Source organism: Miniopterus natalensis, chromosome X (genome assembly GCF_054644295.1).
Source record: "Miniopterus natalensis isolate mMinNat1 chromosome X, mMinNat1.hap1, whole genome shotgun sequence".
NCBI classification, from domain to species: Eukaryota; Metazoa; Chordata; class Mammalia; order Chiroptera; family Miniopteridae; genus Miniopterus; species Miniopterus natalensis.
In genome coordinates, this window is record NC_142103.1 from 52852838 (window position 1) to 52872763 (window position 19926).

Genomic DNA, 19926 nt, shown 5'->3' on the forward strand with positions numbered 1-19926 from the left:
AGCCCCTCTGCCAGACCCCTTGTTACTTTGGCTTTCCAGGTGACCTCCACTACCATCCCACCCTAATCTCTCAAGTGGGGAGGAGGCAGTAGCAATGCGGAGGAGGATGGGAGGGGGCTTTCTTCGGTAGGCAGGCAGGCGAGCATGGGCTCCTAAAATGGCCACAGCAAGCTCTCTGGTGTCTCAAGGACAGCGGGGAGGGCGGTGGGCAGAGGCGAGGGGGCCTACTGCATAGCGGCTGGTGGAGGAGCTGGGGGTGGGGCTCGGAGACTGAGGCACAAGCGGGGGAAGCCAGGGTTATATGCACTCACCATTCCTGATCCGCCCCTTATCCACTGCATGGTGCCTGCGAAGCCCGGCTTCTCTGAGGCCCGGGTGGCTGCGCAGGTTGTCTGGGGCTGGATGAGCTGGTACGGCGGGAGCGAGGGAAAGCCCCAGCGCCCCCTCCGCCTCCCCTCCTCCACAGCACTACGGCCCAATCCCCTACGCCCTGGACCTTGCCTTTAGTCAGGTCGTTCCATCCCAGCCAGCAGGCTCTGCCTCTCTGCCCCGCAGCTCTCAGCTCTCAGCTCTCAGGGTGCTTGGCCACGGAAGAAGCGTGGGCGGGGGGAGGGGGGGTGTCCCAACCGACTGCCTTTGTCTCAGGCCAAGGTTTAAGAACTGGGAGGTGGGGTGCAGTGAGAGGATGGGGGTGAATAACCTCCGCCTGGGAGAGGAAAACTGCTACCTCTGCTGCCTCCCACCGTGCTGGAGTTAGATGCTGTTTATTGTGGGGATCCCTAATTGTGTCGAGTCAGCTAAAAGTCTCCAAAGTTGCCAGAGGTGTTGGGCCAATCTCCTGAATAATAAGATCCTGCCCTAGTGGAGCAATGCCAGTACTTTCACACCTCCCTCTCCCCAGCCTTCCCTCTGCATACGCCCCTGGGGTCTTCTCTCCTAGTAGGTACTCTCTTGGGGCATTCATCACCATAATCACTTTTACTTCTCAGAATAACTCTGTGGAGGCAGGCATTAGTATCTCCATTTTACAGATCAATAAATGGAGGAGTAAAAGTAGTAAGGGGCTTGTCTAAGTTCACATAGAAAAGATAAAGCCTCCACTTTACCTTCTGAAGCTTTCCAAGCTTCTTTTTGTTATCACTCACAAACACAGACACACACACACACACACACACACACACATTATTCCAGGATTCTGGAAGGAGCTCACACCTTCAGGATTATAAAAGGTAGCTTGTCGATGGATGAATTTTCCATTTGCTTATTTTGCTGAGAATGAGTCAAATGAACATCAGCAAAACAGGCAAACGGAGAAACCGCCCACCTTTTCATGATACCCCTAACTCTGGGCATTGCAACCCAGACTGGCACCTTTGCATTTCTTTAGAGCTGACATTGTTGGTCACATTCACACCCATTATACCATACAGTCCTTACAAGAACCCTGTGAGGTGAACATGACAAGGAGTGTTGATCAGTCCCCTGCTACAGTTATAAACACTGAAGCCCCAAAATTGAAAGATATCTACTCAAGGTAAAACAGCCAAACAAGACAAGAATCTAAAGCTCCTAACTCACAAGGAAGGTCAAACAAGAATGAGATTACAAAAAAAGAGGTTGCAGCTTCAGCAAAAAAGAATTATAAAATATGACATCAGAAAGAAGTGTCCGAAGGTGATTGGTACGAAGACATCACTGGCATTGCACACACACAAACTTATTATCTTCTAATTCCTAGCAAACTGTCCCCACTTCATCTGAGCCATTGTTTTGGCCAAACATAGCTGGCCAAAAATCAAAGCAGCTGCCTTGATGAGGACCCAGTCCTAGGAGGTGTACAAGCAAAAGCTGAATGGTACTTTGGCAAGGGATTGCTGAATTAAATGGGAGCTTAGCCTGGGTGACCTTTCAACTTCCTCCCAAGTCTAATAGTCAAGTAATTGGAGATTCTACAATGCTCTCCTCACTTTTTTCCACCTCTGGCCTTTCATTCACACTGAGCCTCATGAATGAACTTCTCATGACAACCAGTCCATTCAAACTGTCATGACTCTTTAATATATCTTTAAGATCTGGCACTAGGCATACTACCCCTAAGAAGCTTTCCCACAATACTCTAGGATACTGGTTTTACGGTCTTTCATCTAACTCCCATAGTACTACAATTTAGCCTTCTCAACTGAGAATGATCTTTTACTTACTAGTTGTTGCAGGCTGAAGTGTGTCCTCTATTCTTATGTTGAAGCCCAAACCACCAATGCCTCGAAATGTGACTATTTGCAATGAAATATTACTTGGCCATAAAAAAGAATGAAATCTGACCATTTTCAATAGCATAGATGGCCCTAGAGGGTATTACTCTAAGTGAAATAAGTCAGACAGAGAACAACAAACACCATGTGATTTCACTTATATCTAGAATCTAAAGAGTAAAATAAACAAAAAAACAAAAAAAAAAGAAACAGACTCATAGATACAGAGAACAGACTGATAGTTGCCAGAGAAGAGCAGGGTTGGGGGCCTGGGTGAAAAAGGTGAAGGTATTAAGAAGTACAAATTGGTAGTTACAAAATAGTCATAGGAATGTAAAGTACAGCATAGGAAATATAGTCAATAACACTGTAATAACTATGTATAGTGCCAGGTGGGTACTTAAAATATTAGGAGGAACTACACTGTAAAGTACATGATTATCTAAACACCTGAAACTAATACAAAATAATATTGAATGTAAATTGTAATTGAAAAAATATATATAAAAATAAAAAAGAATGTATTTGCAGACTAGGTCTTTAAAGCAGTAATTAAGTTAAAATAAGGTAATTATGGTAGGCCCCAATCCACTATGTCTGGTGTCCTTGTAAGAAAAGGAAACTTGGGCAATGATGGGTATAGAGGGAAGACCATGTAAAGACAAAGGGAGAAGGCAGCTATCTACAAGTCAATGACAGAGGCCTCAGAAGAAACCACCTTGATCTTGGACTTTTTTTGCCCTTCAGAATGGTAAGAAAATAAATTTCTGGTTTTTAAGCTATCCAGTCTATGGTACTTTGCTGTGGCAGCCCTGGCAAACTAACACACTGGTCATGTGTATATTTTTTCATTTCTTATCACTTAAATGGAATTATAAGTTGTCGTTTTTTTAAAGCAGGGACAATGAATTACTCACCTTGGTATTTCCTACAACTGGATATCTTGCACATACAAGATATCCAATTAAAAACTTGGACTTATTTTTGATGGATGTATTCATTCAACAATATTATTGACCGCCTATGTGCCAGACATTGTAATAGAGTCTCAGGATACAAAACAAAGTTTCTTATGGACCTTACAATCTACTTGAAATGGAGTAAAGATAGACAATAAATAAGTAAACAAATAAGATAAAGATTGTGATATATGCTCTGAAGGATATAAACCAATTTATATGATAGAGAGTAGCCCTGGGATTAAGCAAGCTGCCTATATCAATTATGTTCCAGTCAGAAAAACAGAAACCTAGATTTTTTAAAGAGAGAACATTTAATACAGGGAACACATCATACCAGCAGAGCTAAAGAGCCAAACAAAGGATGGTAAGATAAGCCAGAATTTAGCAACCACGGTAAACTGCTACCACTCCTAGGGCTAGATGAATAATGGGAAAAAGTAATGTTACCATAACACAGAAACTGGTGCTAAACTAAACTAATAGCATGAGGTTTGTGGCCTGATGCTTCACATGCCATGAATGTAGGAGTCCTTAACAGAAGTTGGAGTCACAGAGGAAATACATCCACTTCCAGAATATACCTCTCTAAAGCAGTGGGTAGAGGAAATATCATGGCTTCTTCTTCATCTTGCCCACCAATCTCCCACAGGTATTTCTCATGGAATAGAAGAAGACAGATAGTGAGGGAGCCTATGAAATTTAGTTTGTAGGAGAAGAGTGAAGAATAAATCTGAGAGCAAGCAGTCCAGTGTTATTGTCTGTGCCTAGAGAATCTTGCAAAGAACAGATGTTGATTCCAGAGGCGAAGAAGCTATTGAATTCAGTATGTCTTGAGTACTTATTTGTCTCAAACCATGTGAGCAGTTAGAGGCAATATAATGTAGTATGTAAGAGAATAAGCTCTGGGGCCAGAGTGCTTGCATTCAATTATTAGCTTTGCTACTTACTTGGACAGGTTATTTAATGTTATGCATTTAGATAATTTCCTTATCTGTGAAACAGGACTAATAATATTATCTCCATCATAAGATTGTTATAAAGATTTGATAAATTAACCTCATGGGGGAAAAAACAGCACAAGGCTTGGCAACCAGTAAGCATTCAGTATAGGATAATAGAAATCTGGTAAAGGGGTTTCCACAATCTCTGTGCCCCAGATCTCTCCCTTGAAGCACTGTGATCTCTCAGAAGCTTATTTGGTACTTAGCCTAGCACCAGCCCTCAGTGGACAAGTGCCAAATGCTGCCCTCTTTTCAGCCATGAGCAGAGAGGAGAGAGGCAGTCTTAAATATGTCCCCAGTGTAGCACATTCTCTTTATTTGAGTCCATAGTGATTCTAAGAGCCTAGAGTCAGGCTTCTGGGAGCAGAGGCCCCATCACCCCAAGCTGGTTCCTTACCTGCTGTAGCTGTGGCTTTATGCAGACCTTGGTAAAGAGCTGAATTCACTACAGGTGGGTAACCTGGAACCTGAGACTCAGCTTCTTTGAGTCTCAGGTTCCAAATTACTCAGTGAACACACTAATTGTTTCCCTAACAGTGTTAACAGTGCTAAGCAATCACTTATCCATAGATATCAGAGTTGTGGAAGATCTTAAAGATTATCTCCTACAACATTCTAATTTTACAGATGAGAAAATATAGCCCCCAAGAATGAAAAGGACTCGCAAAGTTACAAAGTAAATAAGTTAGTGGCTGATCTGGAATGAGAACTCAGACCCTTGGTTTTTGACAGTGAATAGAATGCAGTAGTGAAAATGGGTAAAAGTTAAAAGTATACAACTACTATAATGCTAGTATTGAGAGCTTAAAGCTAACATCTACATTATAACTTGTGTTGTCCGAACAAAATGATATTCAGTACATATGTCACTACCTATTCTTATTCATTCATTTATAAATTCAATAAGTATGTGCCTGTGTGCAAGAAACAATGTGTTAAGCACCGATTATATAGCAATGAACAAGACAGAAACCACTCATTTACTGATTTTTATTCAATAAATAAATAAATGAGATGAATAAATATGCTAATAAAGATGGTGAAAAGTGTTGTGAAAGGACAAAGAGTAACTATGGGGGAGGAAAGAGAGAATTTAGATAAATAAGGCCTCTCCAAGAAAATGACATTTAAGTTGAGGCCTATGGGCTTAAAGTAAGCCAGCCATGTAAACAGGTAGGGATAAGTATTCCAGGCACAGAAAACAGTGTCCAGGAATTGGAAGCAAAATGAGGCTGAAACATAGAGAAAAAAGAGTGTTGGGGACAAATTTGGCAAAAACCAAGTCACATAAAGCATTGAAAGTCGTTGTAGAGAATCTGTACTTTATTCTGAGCACAACAGGGGCGGAGGGGTATTGAGAGGTTTTAAGCAGCAGAATGAGTTGATCTGAACTTGTACTGGAAAGACACTGAAGATGATAGAAGAAAAACTACAACTATGCACCACTTAATGAAGGGGATACTTTCTGAGAAATGTATTGTTAAGTAATTTCGTAGCTGTGTGAACATCATAGAATGCACTTACACAAAACTAGATGATATACCCTACTAAACACCTAGACTATATGGTATAGTTTAATGTTTCTAGGCTATATGCCTAAACAGCATGTTACTGTACAAAATAATACAAGATTCAATCAAGCATAAGAGAATGATGCAAACAAGAGATGGGGTAAGGATGAGATGTATGACGTTGCTGCTGGCATAACACGGCATACTGTTTTATGGCAAACTATTTTTTCATAACTAGAAATAATGATAAAAAGTATAGTACAGTAAACACCTAAATGAGTAACATATTTATTATCATTATCAAGTATTATATACTGTACATAACTGTATGTGCTATACTTTTATATGACTGGCAGCACCATAGGTTTGTTTACACCAGCATCAGCACAAACACATAATGCGTTGCTTTATGATGTTAGAATGACTATGCTGGTACTAGGTAATAGGAATTTTTCAGTTCAATTATAATCTTAGGGGACTATACTCATATATGTGGTCCATCCTTGACTAAAACATCAATATGTGGTTCATGGTTGTATTTGAGATATATTTTACTTGGAGGTAGGAACAACAGAACTTGGTGATGATATGGCCATGGAATGTCAGGGAAAAGACAAAGGAATTATGGATGACTCTATGATTCTGGCTTGAATAACTGGGTAGATGGTCGCACCATTTGCTGATGTGGGAAGGCTGAAATAAGCATAGATTTGAGGAGGGGAGGAAATCAAGACTTCCATTTTAGATGTATTAAGTGCAAGCTGTCCATTATTCATATTATTAGAAGAGATGTCAATAATACAATTGGATACACAAACCTGGAGCTCAGGACAGAAGATTTGCCCCGAGATATACATTTTGGAGTCATTCTCATATAGATTGCATCAAAAGACACCAGGCAGGATAAGATCATCTAGGGAGAGAGTATAGATAGAAAAGGACCATGGACTGAGTCTTGAAGCTCTCTAACAATTAGACTACAGTTGATTAGGGAAGGAGGGGCCAAAAATGGAGACTGAGAAGTAGTGTTCAGTAAGGTAGAAAGAAAGCCAGAAAAAATTGCATTCAGGTAAAAAAAAAATTTAAGGAATGATGCTGAAAAATTGAATGACTGATGAGAGATTATGTCCATTGTATTGGCAACATGGTCATCCACATTGGCCTTGAGAAGAATAGCTTCATTTACATGAGGTTAACAAAATCATACTGGAGTAAGCTGAGAAGTAAATGAGGAGAAAAAAATAAATGAGGATAAAGAAGTAGAGACAAGTATGGATAACTCTTTGAGAAATTTTGCTCTGAAGGAAATAAGAGAAATAGGGTAATATTTGGACTGGTATATGAAGTCAAGGAAGTCTGTTTTTTTAACATGAGGTTAAAAACATGATGATGGGAATGAGAAAAAGAGGCTGATGATAAAAGACACTGCTACTTGAAGCATGGTCCACAGATCAACAGCATCATCATCACCAAGGTGCTTATTATAAATGCAGAACCTTAGGCCCCATCTCAGACCTACTGAATCAAAATCTGCATTTTATCTAGATAGCTAGGTAATTTGCATGTACTTTAAAATCTGAGAAGTGCTGGTGTATCAGAGGGGATACCTGCACATGAAAAGTCCTTGAGAAGGTAAGAGGGGATGGGGTCCATAGCATAAGAGTAGATATTTGCCCTTGATTGTAAAAGAGCTACTCTAACAGGAAGGAAGACAGAGACAATGGGTGAGAGTGCAGGTGCCTGCAGATTTAATAAATGAAAGAGAAGGAAATGTTCTTAAAATGGATTCTATTTTCTCAATAAAGAGATGAAACTGAGAAATGCATGTGGAAGGAGGTCATTGAAAGTTATAGGAGGGAGGAGCAAGTATGTAATAGTTCTTCAGAGCAGTGGTTCTAAACCTTGGCTGCACACAGGAATCACCAGGGGAGCTTTAAGAAACACTGTTTTCTTATGGGAATAACCCATGGACACAGACACTGGTCTGGGGAGAGCCTGGGGATGGGTTGGATATGGGGTGGAGAGGATCAATGGGGTTAAAAAGGGGATATCTGTGATATTTTCAACAATAAAGATAATTTGTTAAAAACAAACAAAAACAAAAATACAAAAAACAAAACAAAAAGAAACACTGCTCTCTAGCCTTGGCCTTTATCCCGTACGTCAAAGGGATCATGGGTTCAATTCCTGGTCAGTGTACATACCTAGGTTTCAGGTTCGATCCCCAGTCAGGGTGCATATAGGAGGCAACCAATCGATGTTTCTCTCTCACATAAATGTTTCTCTCTCTCTCTCCTTTCCTTTTCCTTCCTCTCACTCTAAAATCAATTTTTAAAAAAACATATCCTCGGGTGAGAATTAAGAAACAACAACAACAATAAAACACTGCTGTCTAAATCCCACCTTCAGGGATTATTATTTAATTGGAGTGAGGTATAACCTGGGCATTAGGATTTTTATTAGATCCCTAGATGATTCTAATGCACAACTAAGGTTGATAGCCACTGTTTTAGAGAGACTTAAAAAAAGCAAACACATTAGGAACACATAGTAAGGTTTGCTGGAAGTGTTGAGTGCCCAATTGAGGCTTGTAGTAAAGCAAACTCAATCAACCAAGCTGTGGGACTTTTAACCAGTCCATTTTATTGCTCAAGCACAGGTATAGAGAAGATAGGTGATTGGGTAGAATCTGGGGGAGATTTGCCAGGAAAATACAATGGGAAAAATGGACAATAAAGTTGCAAGCATTTTCAAGGATGTGATCATAATAATGAGCCAAGGAATCTATGATGGACAGAAGGGAAAAGAGAGCATGAAAAGGAATGATGAACAATGCAGTATGTGGTTGGTGGAATGGTAGGGTCAATGAATTGGAGATCTTGATCATAGGGAAGAATTGTTGGAACAGAGGTGCCAGAGTAAATGAACTTGGAGAACATGACAGCGATCAGAGATGAGATGCTTGAAATTGAGATTCTGGATTAGTAACTAACTAATTCAGTTAGTTACTCGCTATGACATGATCCAGGGCGTTACTACAGGAGTTTTCTAGCTGAGGTGGGGTGAAAAATAGGTTCTTGAATATGAGGCCAGGCTTAAATAGGCAGGCCATCTACAGGAAAGTTGAGGTTTGAGAGGCAGTAAGACAGATGAAGGCAAGTGATGATCCAGGAGCTAAAGTCTTCAATGAGTGAGGAAAAATGTCCAGAAAGATAATGTTTCAGCCAAGATTCATGAATAAAGCACCTACTATGTGCCAAATTCTGTTCTGGGTACTGAAGATACAGTAGTGAACAAGACAGACTAGGTCTTTATCCTCAAGGAGTTTATATTGTAATGGAGAGATTTAGACATTGACCTCCCCAAAAAAACAATAAATAAAGTAATCTTAGGTACTGAAGAGTTATTAAGAAAATAATAAATAGAGTTATATAATAGAAAGTAACTAAAGAAGGAGGACACTTTCAGCTAAGTGGCCAAGGAAGGCCTCTCTAAGAGGTGACATCTGAGTTGATACCAGAGTAATGAGAAGAAACCAGCCATGCAAAGATCTGGAGAAGACAATTCCAAATTAGAAAGAAACAACAAAAGCAAAGGCTTGGAGATGGAAATGAGACTGACATGTGCAAGGAACAGAAGTCCAACATGGCAGAATGTAGCATAGTAAAAGACAGTGTTGGGAGATGATGTCAGAAAAGCAGGAAGGGCCAGGTCAGGAAATGAAAGTAAAGTGAAGGGATAGTGGGTGGCAGAGGCAGATGGTATGTGCTTCCAAGGAGCCTAGAGTTGTGAAGACAGGAGAGGAAGAAATGAGAAACATGATAGATGTCATCCCAAATAAGGTAACACAAAATAATTTTTTTATATCTTTATTGATTTCAGAGAGAGAAAAGGAGAGGAAGAGAGACAGAAACATCAATGATGAGAGAGTCACTGATCGAGCCGACAACCCGGGCATGTGCCCTGACCAGGAATCAAACCCCGATCACCTGGATCCTAGGTCTATGCTCAACCGCTGAGCCACACCTGACTGGGCGAAATAATTTAAAGTGGGATGCTAGTGTACTAGGTGAAACATGTATAGGTGTACAGTAATATCTAAATATAATCTAGCTTAGACTTTGAGAATAAAAATGCAGATAGATGTATTCTCAAGGTCATCAAGCCCCTATTCAAAGTGTGGGCCTCAGATCAGCAGCAGCAGCATCACCTGGGAGTTTATTAGAAATGAAGAATCCCAAGCCCACCCCTGACCTACTGATCACCATCATCATTTTCATAAAATCCTCAGTGATTCATGTACACATTAAAATCTGAGAAGCCAAGATCTAAATAAAACTCCTGTCACTATGTTGGAGTCATTGGGATAATAGTTTTCCCCCAATAAGGACAGAAAACATCTTTGCCTGTATTTGGAAGTATTATAGTCAAAGATGTTAAGGTCAGTCAGGGTTTCTGATTTGGGGAAGAAAGTTTTCTGGGCATGTGGGCTTCCATTTTCTCTGTGGAAATATCAGCTAGGACAGCCATTCACCTAGGAATGCAATTTCTCATCCCTAATTTTCCCCAGCAGTTCCCTGACTTTGCAGACTGGAGCCAGAGAAGAAACCCAGTGAACCCCAGAAGTACTTAAAGTAAGCTCTCACAGCAGCAAGCAGCTCAGGGAAGAGCAGGGAGGAAGTGACCACAATTGTCTTTCTTCAGACCTCAGTAGGCAGAGCCTAGAGACAGAATAAGATGCTGCTCAATGGCCTGCTAAAGAAAGCACCACACTCGGGGCTTTGGCTAAACAACCTCCCTACAAGATCACTTCAGCTTGATCATAGGGGCCAGCCAGATGAAAAGCCTACTCCTTCCTCTGTGGTAGGGACCTACTAGCTACTCTCCTCTTCTAAGTTCTCCATGGGCTCTTTACTACTCTCAAGTTTGTATAAATGAAATGACTTCAAGTTCATCTCATCCACCCCCTTTTCTTCGCCCTCTAACCTTTCCTCTTTTACTCCCTCTTCTCTTTCCCATGCCATACCTTCAGCCTCAAACAACATCCTATCTATCTAAGAAATTTACTTTTCAGTCCACTGTTCATTTTCTGTAAAAAGTCAGGAGCTGAAATAACTGCATGAAGAGTTTCAATCAGATGAGCAGATTTAATCCCCAATTTGGGCAGAGATGTTGCTTAAACCACTTGGGTGGATTCAGGACCTGCAAATCTCATTAACAAAATGTATCTGTTCAAAGATTCTCTGGCAAGACAAACTCACATGTTAGTGCCCAATCTTATGAAGTGGTGAGCTTCCCATCATTGAAGGCATCCAAGCAGAGTCTAGAAGACCACCTGCCAGTGCTACTGTAGAATAAATCCTCCATCTATGAAAGGATGCACTAGAGACCCATGCAAAAATGTCAGTGAGCCAGATGAGGAGAGCTCTGGATTGGAAGTCTGATGACTGCTAAGTTGCTGTGTGACAGTCTCTTCATCCATCAAACGGTGTTAGAATCTCTCAATGCTTTTGACCTGTGTAGGGAGAGTCCTTTAGAGGCCACTCTTAGTTCTGGGGGACATGGGAATGGCTGAGTGGGAGGAGCTCTGGGCCCCACTTCAACCGGAGAGGTTCTCCTTTCATCTGCTTAATACATTAAGCTTCCAGGTAAGATGCTGTTTGATGAAAGAGTCCCTGCTGCTAAACACAAACAAACCAACCTAGACCACATCAGAAGTTGTAAATGGAGTGTCTGGCCAACAGCCCATCACAGTGTTTTAGTTTAAGTTTGTTAGATGTTAAACTATATGTATATAATATACCTTAATGTGATCACCACATTAAGTCTAGTAGCCATCTGCCACCATGAACTTATCACAACATTATTCACTATATTCCCTGTGTTGTACACTACACCCATGTGGTTTATTTATTTTACCATTGGAAGTTTTTACTTTTTATTTCCCTTCACCTTTTTTATCCCCCCAACCATCAGTTTTTTCTCTATTTCTATGAGTCTTTTTTTGTGTTTTATTTGTTCAGTTGTATACTTTTGTTTTAGATTCCACATAGAAGTGAAATCATATGGTATTTGTCTTTCTCTGACTGACTTATTTCACTTAGCATAATACCCTCCAGGTCCATACATGTTGTTGCAATATGACCTAGCAATTCCAGTTCTGGGTATTTATCCCAAGAAAATGAAAACACTAATTCAAAATGACATGTGAAGCCTTATGCTTATTGAAGCATTATTTATAATAGCCAAGATATGGAAGCAACCTGGGTGTCCATCAGTAGATGAATAGATAAAGAAGATATGACATAAAGAGTAGTATTAACCACCTTGCAACAATCAGCTGAAGCTGAGTGGCAGCTGCTTACTTTAGAGCCAGAAGCCCTGCCTAGCCTCTGCAGACATCTGAGTGGTAATGCCTGCCCTTCAGGGCTCTCTGACCATCAACCTCTTTATCCCTCCACAATTTCAAGCAAACCCAGAAAGGGTTACTCTAGGAATGACTGTGTCTATAGAGAGATGTAGTCTATGCAGGGTAGTGCTTTTCAACCTTTAATGTCCACGGATGCTCTTGTTAAAGATTCTGAAACAGTAGGTCTGTGGTGGGGCTTGAGGTCCTGCATTTCTAACAGATTCTCAGGTGATATGGATGCTGCTGGTCCATGGACCACACTGATAGAAGTGAGAAGCCAGTAGAAAAAACAAAGAAGTGAAAAAGAAAGAGCTGTAGCCTCCAGCCCCAGCTTTCACTGAACTCCACTGCACTGGGTAAACTGCTAAACCTTCTGTTCAATGTGCCTGCTAAGCCATTCTCCAGAGAGGTGGTGAAAAGAGAAACTCTTTCAGCCAGACGAGTGCTTGACCAGGAAAAGCACTATAAAGAAAGCTGACAAGGAATCTATTTAATAGAAGGTGAGGCTCTTTCTAGGGGACTTGTCCCTGCAAGTTGAGATGGCTTGAGTGCTTGAGTCATGTCTCAGGTTACAGATGCTGTCTCCTGAACTCCAAGGAAAACTTGTGGTTTGGGAGCATTTTTGTGTGTGTGTGTTTTTCGGGGAAGAGGGTGCTGAGGATGGTCTGGGAGAAAAGGAAGAAAATAAGTAGAGAGAATAAAAGAGAAGAAGAAAAATCAAGAGGAGAATGAGTAAAAAAGGGAGAGAAAGAAGAAGAGAGAAAAGAAGATGAAGAAGCAGCAGAATAAAAAAAAGAGGAAAGAAGGAGAAGGAAAAGGCAGTGGTTGATGAGGAGAAAGGAGAAAACGGGGAGGAAGGGGAAGGGGAGAAGGCAAAGAGGAGGACAGGGGAAGAAAATGGCCTGGTATTGGTACAACAACAGGCATATAGATCAATGGAACAGAACAGAGACCCCAGAAATAGACCCACGCCATTATAGTCAGTTAATATTTGACAAAGGAGGCAAGAGTATCCAATGGAGTAAGGACAGTCTCTTCAATAAGTGGTGCTGGGAAAATTGGACAGATACATGCAAAAGAATGAAACTAGACCACCAACTTTCTCCATACACAAAAATAAACTCAAAATGGATAAAAGACTTAAATGTAAGTCACGAAACCATAAAAATCCTGGAAGAAAACATAGGCGGTAAAGTCACAGACATCCCACATAGTGGACTTTTCACTAATACAACTCCTAGGGCAAGAGAAACAAAGGAAAAAATAAACATATGGGACTACATCAAACTAAAAAGCTTCTGCACAGCAAAAGAAAACAGCCTCAAAACACAAAGGAACCCCACGGTCTGGGAAAACATATTTGCCAAGGATGAATCTGATAAGGGGCTAATTTCCAAAGTGTACAAGGAACTCATAGTACTCCGCAAGAGGAAGACAAACAACCCAATTAAGAAATGGGCAAAGGACTTAAATAGACACTTCTCCAAAGAGGACATATGGATGGCCAAGAGACACATGCTCAACATCGCTAATCATCAGAGAGATGCAAATTAAAACCACAATGAAGTATCGCTTCACACCTGTCAGAATGGCTGCCATCAACAAATCAACAAACAACATGTGCTGGCGAGGGTGTGGAGAAAGGGGAATCCTAGTACACTGCTGGTGGGAATGCAGACTGGTGCAGCCACTATGGAAAACAGTATGGAGGTTCCTCAAAAAATTAAAAATGGAGCTGCCTTTGACCCAGTGATTCCTCTCCTAGGAATGTATCCTAAGAATCCTGAAACATTCATCAGAAAGGATTTATGCACCCCTATGTTCATAGCAGCACAGTTTACAATAGCTAAGATCTGGAAACAGCCCAAGTGCCCATCAGTAGATGAGTGGATAAAAAAGCTGTGGGACATTTACACCATGGAATACTACACAGCTGTAAAGAAGAATCTTGTACCCTTTGGGACAGTATGGATGGACCTGGAGAATATTATGCTAAGTGAAATAAGCCAGGCAGCGAAAGAAAAATATCACATGATCTCGATTATACATGGAATCTAAAGAACTTAATAAATTGACGAGCAGAATAGATTCAATGACGTGGAAGCATAGTTGAGACTGACCAAAGGTCAGAGGGATGGAGGGGGGCAGGGGGGATGGAGGGGGAGAGAGTAACCAAAGAATTTATGTGCATATATACACAACCCAAGGACACGGACAATGGTAGGGAGAGTGACTGGGGAGGGGGAAGGAACGGGTGGCAATAGGTCATTGGGGAGAAAAAGGGACATTTGTAATACTTTAAACAAAAATAAAAATTATAAAAAGTTAAAAATTAAAAATAAAAAAGAGATCAAGGCTAAGGCTTTTCCTAAAAACTCCTTTCTTTACTAGACTCCTTCATCCTTATCTGGCCCTTCCTCACAGTAGAACATCCTCACAGCATGATCCTAAGGTTGCTTTCCTGCTCTAAAATTCTATGGTCTTCTGAAATGCAGGATGAGCCCAGCCTGGCCTCCTGATGAACTGTCTATGATGAACTGTCTCCTCTTCCTCACCTTTTTCATAGCAGGAACCACCCAGCCACACCCATGCTTCCTCTTCCTGATATGGGTGGATTCACAGAGTTCTTCAGACTTCTATAGAAGCCCTGGGTTGAGGGACAAACAGGGAAGGAGGAGAGAAGGTTTTGCCTGTATACACATACATGTTATTAGTTGTCAAGCTCTGTTGCCTTGACCTTTATGGCATTTCTTCTGTGCATCTCCTCTTTTCCATATCCATGACCACTGCTCCAGGTCAGGTCCTCATTTATGTCTCTCCTGAACTATCACATCAGCCTCCTAAGTGTCTACCTACCTCCATTTTTGCTGCCCTCCAACCCATTCTCACATTGCTGTCAGAGTTAGAACCCTAAAGGTTGATCCTCCTCTGGTGAAACACTTTTAATGAATCCCCATTGCCTACAGAATAAAGTTCAAACTCTTTAGCAAAATATTAGCAATTCTCCCCACCCAGCTCTAAATCCTCTTCAGTCTCTCTACATATCTACACTTTTCAGTTCACAAGTTTTTGTTTTGTTTTAATATCCTTTGAGAATTGCCTCCCCCCCTTTTGCTTGTCTAAGTCTTAGCCATCCTTTCAGGTCAGGCTCAAAGCTATTTCTTTCATGAAGTTTCAACCCAAGTTGAAATCAATCTCCCTTTCTATGCATACTCATGACATTTTGTCAGTACCCTTTTTATGACCCTTGTTATTGCTTGCTTTATGTAGTTAGCTGATTATGAGTTGGTAACCCCACGTAATTTTGCTTTCCCATAGCCTCTGGCAGAGCACCTAGTCTTGAGGGACTCAAAAATGTTTGTTGAATGAATTGATGTTCATTGAAAGGAGAAAAAAATGGCTGCGCTTGGGTTCAGAGAAAGTCAGATCAGATTCTAAGAGAGGTAGAACAAGTCATGCAGGGTCAAACTTTCACCAGGCACTTTGAGGCATAGTATTGGTACCTCAATCCCCCACGCCCCAATGTCTCTCTTTATTCCTCATATTCCAGGAATATTATGACCCCTTTTGGGGGCTGAAAACATTTTAGAGGTCTCTGAGAATGGGCATGCACCCTAAAGCAGTGATTTTCAGAGTGGCTTGCAAGCCTTTAATGAATACTGAAATGGATCCATTTGGGTGGTAAAAATCTATTAGGTGAGTCTTGACTGGCTCTTTTTTTTAACTTTAGTGAAAATATCAGATTACAAAGCAAATATTAAGGGTATTATTCCCCGAAATTTTGTTCCAATTTTGTATGTTAGTTGTGAAGTAGAATGTATATATGTTCTCTCTCTCTCTCTCTCTCTCTCTCTCTATATATATATATATATATATATATATATATGTATGTGTTCAAGTCAAAAGAGTTTGAAATATGCTATGGTAAACCAGCATCACCTGGCAGCCAGATAGATGGTTAAGCTAATTAACTTCTCTCTCTGGAGCTCAGTTTCTGATCATAGTACTTATATCAAAAAGTTGCTGTGTGGAGTAAACAAGTAAATACACATAAAGCATTTAGAACAGTGTCTGACATATATTAGCTCTGATGATGGTGATTAACTGTGGGGTTGAGGTAGGGATAGGTTTAAAGGAATTGTAGTAAGGACCTCTAAGGGTAATGAAGGAATTTGCCAGAACTGTTACAGACCATGTATTTAGACTGACACCCACACACAATGGGTACAGATAAGATGCAGACTATATAGTCACACACATACACACACTTAGTGGCCCCACACAGCCTTTAGTCTCTACCAGCAGCCATGTGTGCCTGTCACTTCACTCCTGTGAAGAATCTGAGCCTATCAAAGAGCAAGGTGTTTGGGTTCTAATATGGAGGATGGCCAAAAGGTGAAGGGGGCCTAGGCTCGAGGACAAATTCTGTTAGGAGCAGTGAAAATACCCCAGTCCTCAAACTCCAAAGCCTAAATTAAAAGAGCCCCAAAAAACACTGGCAGCCAGACAAATGAAATACAGGCAGGCATAAGACCACTTGCTTACTTTCCACCACTCTTTCTTTCCTTTTAGGGTGTGATTCTTCTATGAACATGCCTCTGGATCCTCTCAGGGTGGTTATGCCTATTTTATATTATTGGAGAAAGGAAAAACAATATAAGGAAACAATGGAAGAGAGGAATTCTTTTAATTTATTTATTCAAAGAATATTTATTGGGCACCTTCTATGCGCTAAGGAATTCCTATTCCTAGAGTTGGGGGTATATTGGTGAATAAAACAGTCAAAATCCTTGCTTTCATGGAGCTTATATTCTAGTAGGAAGAGGCCTATGCCAAAGAAACAAATAAAATGTATGGTATGTCAGATAGTTATAGTTATAACTGTTGTTGGGGGAAAAAAGCAGAGAAGAGAATGGAAAGTATGTAATTTTTTAAAAGATACAGTCTCACTGAGAAAAACAGGTGAAACAGACCTGATAGGGGTGAGAAAATGAAGCAGACATTTGAGACCACAGTATTCCAGGTGAAAGGAATATCAAGCAAGCATGAATGCTGGAGTGTGCCTGGTGGCTCTGAAAAATAGAGGGGAGGACAGTGTGACAGGAGTGGAGTGAGCACTGGAGACTGATGGGAGATGAGGTCACAGAGGCATGTAGGATCTTAGGGATTACTGTGAGGATTAAGTGTTTACTCTGAGGTGAGATGGGGGATAACTGAAGGATTATGAGCAGAGGAGTAACATGATATGATTTGAATTAAGTTTTAACAAGCTCACTCTGCTTGCTGTGTAGAGAATTGACTGTAAGGGGTTAAGGGAGGAAACAGATCAGTAAGAAGTGTAATGTAGTAAGAGATGATGGTGGTTCAGATTAGGGTGGCAGCATGGGAAGTAGTGAGAAGTAATTGATTCTACATAAATTTTGAAGGTAAAACCAAGAGGATTTCCTAAGGGATTGGATGTGGGGTGCAAGGGAAAATGAGTCATTAAGGTTTTGGTCTGAACAACTAGAAGGAAGCATCTGGAAGTTACTATTAACTGATGGAGGGAAAAGTGCAGGAGAAGCAGACGTGAGACATGGGGTTTTATATCAAGAGCTCAGTTTGGAACATATTAAGTTTGAAATGCTTATTAGATATCTAAGTGGAGATGTTAAGTAGGCAGTTAGACATGTGGTGAGGGAGGCCAGGCTGGTGATGAAAATTTGGGAGACGTTAATGTGTAAATGTTACTTAAAGCCATGAGGCTAGATGAAGTCACCAAAGAAGGGAGTACAAACAGAGAAGAGAGGAAGCCCAAGGACTGAGCCCTGGGGCCTTCCAACATTTAGAGGTTGAGGAAGTAAGGATAAAATTGCAAGAGCCTGAGAAGGAGCAGTCAGTGAGGTAGGAGTAACACCAAGAGAGTGTGGTGTCCTGGAAACTAAGGAAGAGAGTTTCAAAAATGAGGGAGTGGTCAACTTTATAAGTAATGCTGAGAGTGGTTGTTTTAGGGGTGAAGAAGGAGGCTAGTAGCCCCACGGCAAGTTTATGCAACTGGTGGTACATAATCTCAGGGAAGAGGGAAGGTTTGCTCCTTAACTAATAGCTCCCTGAGCAACCTATATAGAGGCAGTGTGGCATCAAGTTTCTGGTTCAATGCACATGAGCCTGGGCTGGATTAGCCAGTGATGCTGTGTGTTTGGTCATCTGAGGCATTTAATACAGAGAGCACGCTAGAGAACCTGGCCCACCAGTCACAGATGGAAAAGGAGTAGCTACCCCTGGGGTAGAATCAGAAGCACACTAGAGAGCACTCACTCTCCAAACATGACTCTTCCATTCCTAAATCAGATTCTAGGCTTATTTATTCAGCAAATGCTATGTATGAGGCACTGTTCTAAGCATTTACAGATAGTGACTTAGTGATTCCTTAACAACCCTGTGAAGTAAGTTCTAGAATTATCCCAGTTTTACAGATGAAGAAACTGAGGCAGGGAGAGGCTAAGTGACTTGTTCAGTTGGACATAGTTAGTGATAGGTGAAGCCAGGGTTTTAACCCAGCTGTCTCCAGTGTGAATACTCTTAACCATTTACACTAGGTACACGCAGGTGTGAACCAAATCCTGCCCACAACCAGTTTTTGTACATTTTGTACATTTCTAAAGGGTTGTTTAAAAAAGAAAGAAAAATCTGCAACAGGGGCCTAATGTGGCACATAAAGTCTAAAATATCTTCAAACTGGCCCTTTATAGAAAAAGTTTACCAGCCCTTGCTCCACACTTTAAAATGGTAAAGATAATACCTCTAATTGGTTGGTAGATAGATAAAATTATATGATTTATGTAAAGCACCTGTAGTTGCTCAAAAAGTAGCAGTTTTTTTATGATTACTTTTCTATTCCTTCTGCCATCTTTGTTTCCTGCACTATCCCCAAAGGAATTACTCCTAGATTTGACTTATTTCAAGCCCCACCCCATCTTCCCTTCAGCCTTTGCTGAAATATTATAAAAAATTATTGAGCTAGACAACAATACCAATCATTGTAGTGGATGTCACAAGTTAAAAAAATAATTAAGTTCAACCTGGCCAGTGTGTTCAGTGGTTAGTGCGCTGAACAGTGCACTGAAGGATCGAGGGTTTGATTCCCAGTCAAGGGCAGGTACCTGGGTTGCAGGTTCATTTTTGGCCCTGGTCACGGGTTGAGTGGGAGGCAACCAACCGATGTGTCTCTCTCACGTTGATATTTCTCTCCCTCTCTCTCTCTCTCTCTCTCTCTCTCTCTCTCTCCCTCTCTCCCTCCCTCCCTTCCACTCTTTTAAAAATCAATGGAAAAAATATCCTCGGGTGAGGAGTAACAAAAATGAACAAACAAACAATATTAAGTTCAATATGACTTTCAGTGGCCTTAAAAATTCTAAGGGAATTGGATGAAGCAAGTAGGTTCTGCCTAAGAAAGTCTTGACAACAAATGGTAAATAGGGGATTAGATATTTTCCCCAGATAACAATTCCAGAAGTAGCAAGTCAATATACGATAGGCTATGTTTCTTAAAAAAATAAATTTTTAAATAAATATTTAAAAAGTTTTAAAGAAGATAACATTTCATTTGGTTATTATATATAAGGAAAAATATATAGAGCATCAGAGATCAAAGACTCCATAGAAATTCTAGTCAAACACCTTCATATTAAAGATTGGGAATTTGAAATCCAAAGACAGGAAGATACACATGGTCATACAACACATCTGGGGATAGAATCCTGTTTTCCAAATTCAGTGCTGTTTCCATTACACCAGTGGTTGAAAACCAGT

At 40.7% G+C, this 19926-nt stretch overlaps 1 protein-coding gene across 2 annotated transcripts in view; it reads right to left on the minus strand.

The window, feature by feature from the left end:
• Nucleotides 1-19926, minus strand: part of ARHGEF9 (Cdc42 guanine nucleotide exchange factor 9) — a 288918-nt gene that overhangs the window by 194334 nt on the left and 74658 nt on the right. Inside the window, exon 1 of one of the 2 annotated variants that reach the window (XM_016216961.2) lies at nt 312-401. The exons of the other annotated variant lie outside the window; for it this stretch is intronic. Coding sequence (XP_016072447.1) covers nt 312-341 — 30 coding nt within the window. The 5' untranslated portion in view covers nt 342-401. Of the gene's footprint in view, nt 1-311; nt 402-19926 lie in introns of those variants that run through there. 2 annotated transcript variants of the gene reach the window in all.